General features: G+C 45.6%; 1 protein-coding gene across 2 annotated transcripts in view; it reads left to right on the forward strand.

The window, feature by feature from the left end:
* Positions 1 to 6691, forward strand: part of NR3C2 (nuclear receptor subfamily 3 group C member 2) — a 428013-nt gene extending 421322 nt beyond the window's left edge. For both annotated transcript variants that reach the window (XM_040251354.1, XM_040251353.1), the window contains exon 9: positions 3943 to 6691. In XM_040251354.1, the coding sequence (XP_040107288.1) occupies positions 3943 to 4098 (156 nt within the window). In that variant the 3' untranslated portion in view covers positions 4099 to 6691. The remainder of the gene's footprint in view (positions 1 to 3942) is intronic.
* The last annotated feature ends 693 nt before the right edge of the window (positions 6692 to 7384 follow it).

The raw sequence follows: 7384 nt of genomic DNA on the forward strand, positions 1-7384 counted from the left end.
ACCCTTTCCTAAGAGTGGTTAATGCTAATGGGGGCCCCCCTCCAGGTGTTTTCAGGGTCAGAGGCTGCCCCACGTGAGCCCCCCTCCCTTGGCAGCTGACATCTCTTTTGAACAGAAGCCCTGGATATAGCTCATGGCTGGAAGCGAGCTGCTTTCCTTGCCCATGGTCCAGAGGTGGGCAGGAAATGCCAGCCCCGGGTTATAATATGCAGGGTCATAAGTAGCACCCAGGACACTTGCCCCCAACCAACCTGTCAGGAAGGCCTGCCGAGCCCCGGGCCTGCAGTCTCTCCACTGGTCCCGTTGCTCCGCATCTCCTAGGTGACGCTCACGTGCCTGGTAAAGACAGCGGCCCTGTCCCCATTTACGGACTCACAGAGGCACTCCCCTGAGTGCTGCTTCAGGTTCACGGACTGCCTGCCTCCGCTTCCTCGTCTCTCATCGCATACAGAAGTCACCAGTGCTGTCGCCTATTTGCAAACATAGACCCCTAAGTGGCCCTGGCCCTCAGCTGACGCGTCAGGGATGTAGTCTGTCGGCCAGCAGGTGCTGCCCACAAGCTTCCTGCTGCTCTGAGTCCTCTGAGAGACCTCACTCCACCGTCCTTGGGCCACGTACCAAGGTCCCCTTTTCACTCTGGCCGTCGTCCACACCTGACCTCCTGTGCTGATGTCTCCTCCAGTAGAACAGGGCTCTGTCGTGTCTACTGAGGGTCCCAGCGCCTGGTCTGGGGTAGATGGATGAGAGGTGGGTAAGACCTCAGCCTTCCCCAGACACTCTGAGCCACAGGGAGCCTTTCTCTGTGGATGTGAGCCCGTCCCATCCCCAAAGACATGTCGGGTGTGGCAGAGCTCTGCTGTCCTGCTCGGGAGCAGCAGGGGCGGAGACCAGGGTGAACGTAAACTAGGCCCCAGGTGCCCTCGGCCGGAGCCACTGACAGGCATGCCTTGCCGCCCATGGCGAGACTTCTTTGTGGCACCAAGTCTGGTGAGCAAGACCCAGCATGGCTTTTAGTTCTCGCAGCCACTGGCCCACCATCTGAAACAATCAGGCAGTTTGCCATTGCAGATCTCGCTCAAGAGTCTCTTTCCAGGAAAGGCCAAACGTAAATTTCCCACATCTCGTATTTTATAGAAGGGGGCGCCTGAGAACCAAGTTACACAAAGATGCTCCAGAGCAGGTCTTGCAAACTGTGTCCTAGTTTGCAGAGAAAAGATGGTGGAAGGAGTTTTGGAAGAGGGTTTGCTAGCCCAAGTTAGCTCGCAGTGATTACCCTCGGGGCATTCAGGCCAGATCCTTACTCTAAGCAGTGCAGCCCCAGCCCCCACTTGCTAGTGGCGGATGCAGGCGTCTGCGCTGCTTCTCTGCTGGGGGAGTTACCGTTGGGCTCTGGGCTCGTAATCTGTGGGGTTTAATTATTTAGTTATTTTTCCTCCCTGTTATGTTGCTCTCTGTGCTTCCAGGGCTTGCCACAGACTTGGCAGTAAGAGTGCTTCCTGGTGTTTGGAAACTTCTCTCTTTTTAAGACTCCCTTCCTGGGACAGAGCTCCATCCCTACCTCTTTTGTCTCTTTTTTTGTCTTTGATATTTTTCCCTACCTTTTTTCAAAGACAATGAGCTGCTTTTCTGGGTGCCTGATGTCCTCTGCTGGCATGCAGAAGTTGTTTTGTGGAATTTACTCAGCACTTAAATGTTCTTTTGATGAATTTGTGGGGGAGAAAGTGGTCTCCCCGTCCTATTCTTCCGCCATCTTAGGACCGCCTCCAGAGTTTGGGAAGAGGGAAAGGATGATTGCGAATTGGTACCCGTTCAGTGCTTACTCATGCCAGTTCACAGATTCAGTCACTCCTGCCAGCCTCATGCAGCAGATACTTTTTTTTTTTGGCTGTGCCACACAGCATGTGGGCTCTTAGTCCCCTGACCAGGGATCAAATCCATGCCCCCTGCATTGAAAGCATGGGGGGTCTTAACTATTGGACCAGCAGGGATGTCCCAATAGCAGCAGGATACTCTTCTTGCCCCCATTTGACAGATGGGGAAGCTGAAGCCTACCGTTCACTAAGCAAGCACGTGTGTGCCCGAATAAGCCAAAGCAGAGAGTGCCTCACGCTGTCTCACAGACTATGAGGCCTCAACTTTCTGTGGGTACAGAGAGTTCAGTCCTTGGAACCTGCCTAGGGAGATCCCAGTCTGCAGACTGAGGGCATATTCCGGCACAAACAGAAGCATCAGATATTGCTCCCCATGGGTTTTCTGAGATTCCTGGTTTGTTTTGAAGGCCTTTACCACAGTTATTTACTACCTGACTCAATGTAAGCCTACAGATTGCCTTTTTTTAAAAAATCTTGAGGGAAAGTTACAGATTTTCACTTAATAAAGTGAAAATCACTTTATTAAGATAGTAGTTATTTTAGACGTTATGTTAATATTACCTATTTTAATACAATGGGAAATGACCAAAAGTCATTTTCCCCATAATAGGATATGGAATTAACTCAAGAAAAATTAGAATATATACTTTCTCATTTGAAATTATATTCCTAGTAAGCAACCAGTAATGCTATACTGCATTTGTGGGTTTGTCTTTTTTTTAACTTACAGAATTAGGAGTAGTTCAGATCTAGGAGGATAGCAAAGTCCTTGGGTCACAGAGGAGGGGAGATGGCTGGACAGGCGGCAAGACAGTTTCCCTTGATGTTTTCATGTTCTCAGAGTGACTGAAAATGGATGAATGGATAAAGATAATATTTTATATATATATATATAAATACATCTATATATATTATACACACACAGAGGAATATTATCCAGCCATGAGAAACAAGGAGACACCACTATTTGCGACAACATGGATGCATCTAGGGAAGACTGTGCTGTGTGCTTAGTCGCTCAGTCGTGCCTGACTCTTTGCAACTCCATGGACTGTAGCCCACAGACTCCCCTCTCCATGGGGATTCTCCAGGCAGGAATACTGGAGTGGGTTGCCATGCTCTCCTCCAGGGGATCTTTCCAACCCAGGGATCAAACCCAGGTCTCTGGCATTGCAGGCGGATTCTTTACCTAATCGGAGCCACCAGGGAAGCCCAGGGAGGCTTATGCTCGGTGAGATAAATTAGAAAACTCCTACTGTACAACCTCACTCACATGTGGAACTAAAAAAGCTAACGAATAGCAACAGTAGAATGGTGGTTACCAGAAGGTGGGGGAAATGAGATATCGGTCAGAGAGTACACATTTCCAGTTATAAGAGGAACAAGTTCTGGGGATCTAGTATACAGCGTGGTGGCTGTAGTAACAATGATGCTGTCTTATACACTGGAGAGCTGCTAAGTGAGATCTAAAAGTTCTCACCACAAAAAAGAAATGGTAACGATGTACCTTAATAGAGGTGTTCATGTTTCAATATTATAAATGTGTCAAATCTACCCCTTGTACACCTTAAACTCCCACCAAGTTATATGTCAATTCCACCTTAAGACAGACCTCTCAGCCCTCAGCTCAGGACTGGGGTCTTGAAGGAAGGAGTCTGGCCCCCCCAGCAGCCACAACTCCACTGGCAGGGCCCGCTCAGGCCTTACAGGCTGGGGAAGGCTCAGTGCCAGGGTCCAGAGCTACACACATGTGCTAATACCTGCCCCACCCAACTCCACACTTACAAATGAGAGTCGGTGATGTTTGCAGCCACTCTGGACTCTGTTACTGGCCCTGAGCCACTGATAATGTTTAAGAGTCAACCCTAACACAGCTCCACTGGAATCTGTTTTGCAAAAAAGGCATATTCCACGCAGCAGGTACATCCTCTTTCCTCCCCCAAGATGGATGACTTAGCCACATGAGCTGGGCGGCTTCATAGACACGGTCGGGTTTATGAATGTTGCCCCGGCTGCAGGCCAGAGTGGGAATCAGGCTTTGACGTCTCGGCCCTCTGTCTGTCTGTTGCAGCTGGTGAGCGACTTGTTGGAATTTTGCTTCTATACCTTCCGGGAGTCGCAGGCTCTGAAAGTGGAGTTCCCAGCCATGCTGGTGGAGATCATCAGTGACCAGCTGCCAAAGGTGGAGTCCGGGAATGCCAAGACCCTTTACTTTCACAGGAAGTGACGGGAGACGTCTCACAAGAAGAACTTTGCCTTAAGTTTCCCCGTGTTGTTCCACACCCACGAAGGACCCAAGAAAAATCCTATTTTTGACACACATGATGGTTTATTCCCACTTGTTCAGCAGTTTCTCAAGTTGAAAATCATGTCAAGGGTTGGGAGGCGGGCAGGCAGGGTGACGTGGCTTTGGCGAGACCTGCACAGTCTGGAAGGTTCTTCCTTCTCCAACCCCCAGTGCTTAGAAACATGTTCCTGTTCCTCTGGATGAAAAGCCATATCTAGTCAATAACTTTCTGATTTTGATATTTTAACAGATGGAAGTTTTAACTATGCCATGTTGTTTCTGGGATCGTTCGCTTGTGTTAAAAGGGTTCAAGAACTAACGAACTTTTTCAAGCTCACCCTTGGTTTGCACATAAAAACGTATAGTCAATATGGGGCATTAATATTCTTTTGTTATTTAAAAAAAAACAAAAAAGAAAAAACATATACAGATTCCTGTTGTGTAATAACGGAGCACGTGGAGTAGACTGGCAGCTCCCTCGGGGGTGCGTCTTCATCCACGTCTTTCTGCATCACTGGTATCCACACCCTCTCCACTTATTATTTAATTAGAATGGATAAGATGTTCAGAAAAATGCCTTGGTTTCAATTTCTAGTATCTATTGTGTTGGCTTTACAGATAATTTTTGCAGTCTTTTGCTGTGCTGTACATTATTGTATGTATAAATTGTGAAGGACCTAAAATAAGGTATAAGGAACTTTTGTAAATGAGACACATACAAAAAAAAAAAACTTTAATGGTTAATAGGATGAATGGGAAAGTATTTTTGAAAGAATTCTATTTTGCTGGAGACTATTTAAGTACTATCTTTGTCTAAACCAACAAGGTAAAAAGAATTTTTTTTTTTGTAAAGTGAAATGTTCTGCATGCATCATGAACCGTTTACAGTGTATTTAAGAAAGGGAAAGCTGTGCCTTTTTTAGCTTCATATCTAATTTACCATTTTACAGTCTCTGTTGTAAATAACCACACTTAAACCTCTTGGTTGTCTCCAAGCCTTTCTACTTCTTCTGTACTTTCGTTTCGTCCTTGGTCTCCCGCTTGGGGTGTTCGTGGGACTTGAGTGCATTTTCCAGCTTCGGCTCCATCCTCCTTCCAGTGGGGACAGCGCCGCGTGGTGTCTGCAGCTCCTTGAAGGCGTCCTTCGACAACACCCCTGTGAGAGGATGTCCCAGGAGTGCTGTGGCTTTAGGAAGCTGCCTCTTTCCCCTCAAGAAGCAGAATCCACTTTAGGAGAGAGACTGGAAAGGCTGTGGCTCAGAGTGCTCATCCTCATCCCATTTTAGAAATCGAATTTTCTCCTTTCAGGGGGGCGGGGAAAAATTCCATGCACTCTCTATGTCTGCAGAAGGTGAAATGTTCACTTCCGGTCACAGAAGGGGGTGTTGTACTCCTGGAACTGGTCACAGGAACATGTAGGTCATGGCAGGAAGCCCTTGGAAGATGCCGCTGGGCACAGTTCAGTCAGAACAGCGTGGAGACCGCACGATAATCAGAGGGTTTTTAGATTTTTAAAAGGTAGGTTTTAAAAATAAAATTTTATATGTAAACAGTTTTGGAAAAAAAAAAAAACACTACAGATCATAAAAGCAAGACAGTGGCACTAAAATTTTTAATTCACTAATCTGTTTGGCACTGAGGCAATTTATGGCTTTTTCTCTTGCCCCAAATCACAAACATATATATATATCTCTCTTTGGGGAAACTTAATATGATTGCACTAAATAAATTACTTTGAATAGAGGCCAAATTAATCTTGGAAAAGTGATGATAATCATCAGGTACTCAGTGAAATCTTATTCTTTTCCAAAACCTAAAAGCTAGAGCTGGGGAACCCCAAGGCCGGGAGATGGCAGCGCTGGGATCAACCCTTTTCTCCAGGGTTCACCATGCAGGCAACATTACCTTGTCTCTCAGAAGACACCTGCCTTATGCAAGGGGAAACCTGTGAAAGCTGCACTCAGACAGAGGAGTTTTTTCTTACATAATTTGCAATTTCAGGAATTTACTTTATAGGCAGATCTCTCAATACAGTCAACTTACATGCACAGCAATATGAAAGCCACACTTGGAAGGTAATAAATATATCGCATGCAGACTGGGGGTTTCTGGGAAAGAAATGGCTTCATAAGAGCAGCTTTTAGCTCAGACTGACTTTTCATGAAATCAGAATTTCGACGTAACCGGGTTTGGGATGGAGACAGTCTGCATCAGCTTTTTGTATTAACAAAGTTACTGACTCTCTGTGTGTCTCCGGGTAACTTTGCTTGAGTAAACAGCAAAGCCATATTCTAAATCCACTGTTGAATGCCTGTCCCAGTCCAAATTGTCTGTCTGCTCTTATTTTTGTACCATATTGCTCTTTAAAATCTTGGTTTGGTACAATTCATAATTCACCAAAACTTCTTCATATAATTAAAAAAACCACACTAAATTAGTTTAAAATGAAGCAATTTATATCTTTATGCAAAAACATATGTCTGTCTTTGCAAAGGACTGTAAGCAGATTACAATAAATCCTTTACTTTAATCACCTGTTGTTTTGGAAACAGTTCATTTGAACGTTTATAGGAATACATGGATTTTGTGGCCTCTTAAATCTAGATCATATGCCCCTCTGCCTACATCCAAGATGGAATCACTATGCCCACGCCCTCCCCATGTTAGGAAGCCCTGTGTTATCCACATATTAATTACTCTTTGGGGGGACTGGTTAAATGTTTTGTTTCTTAGTGCTAATATTTGGTTCACTGAAGTATACCCCATGACAATTTTATAACAACAATTACTGCTGATGTAGCCACTACATTCGATACGTACGTGGCCTCATTTATCTTCACAACCACACGGAAGCTTCTTTACAGACTTTGAGACTCACCTGAGGACACCAGATGCCCCGTCTCATTCCCAGGTCCTCCTCCACACGGTGGAGTCTTATTCTCACCCCAGATCCTCTTGGGCTGTCAAGAGACTCCAGTAGCCATCAGTCATAATGCTCCTCACATTCCTTACAGGCTGCTCCTCTGGACCTCATTCAGCAATACAGACTACAAAAGAGCAGTCAGGAATTATCAGCTCATCTGAAAACTAGAAAACACGTATTTCCCACAAGAGAAATTCATGTACATTTTTAACATGTCATTTAAGTGACAGATCAGTCAAACTAGAAGACTGACGGTTAAACACAACTTTGCTTTAATACAACTGATCTGTCTCTGAAACACAA

The sequence above is a fragment of the Oryx dammah genome, unplaced genomic scaffold (genome assembly GCF_014754425.2).
Source record: "Oryx dammah isolate SB20612 unplaced genomic scaffold, SCBI_Odam_1.1 HiC_scaffold_12, whole genome shotgun sequence".
Classification (NCBI taxonomy): Eukaryota; Metazoa; Chordata; class Mammalia; order Artiodactyla; family Bovidae; genus Oryx; species Oryx dammah.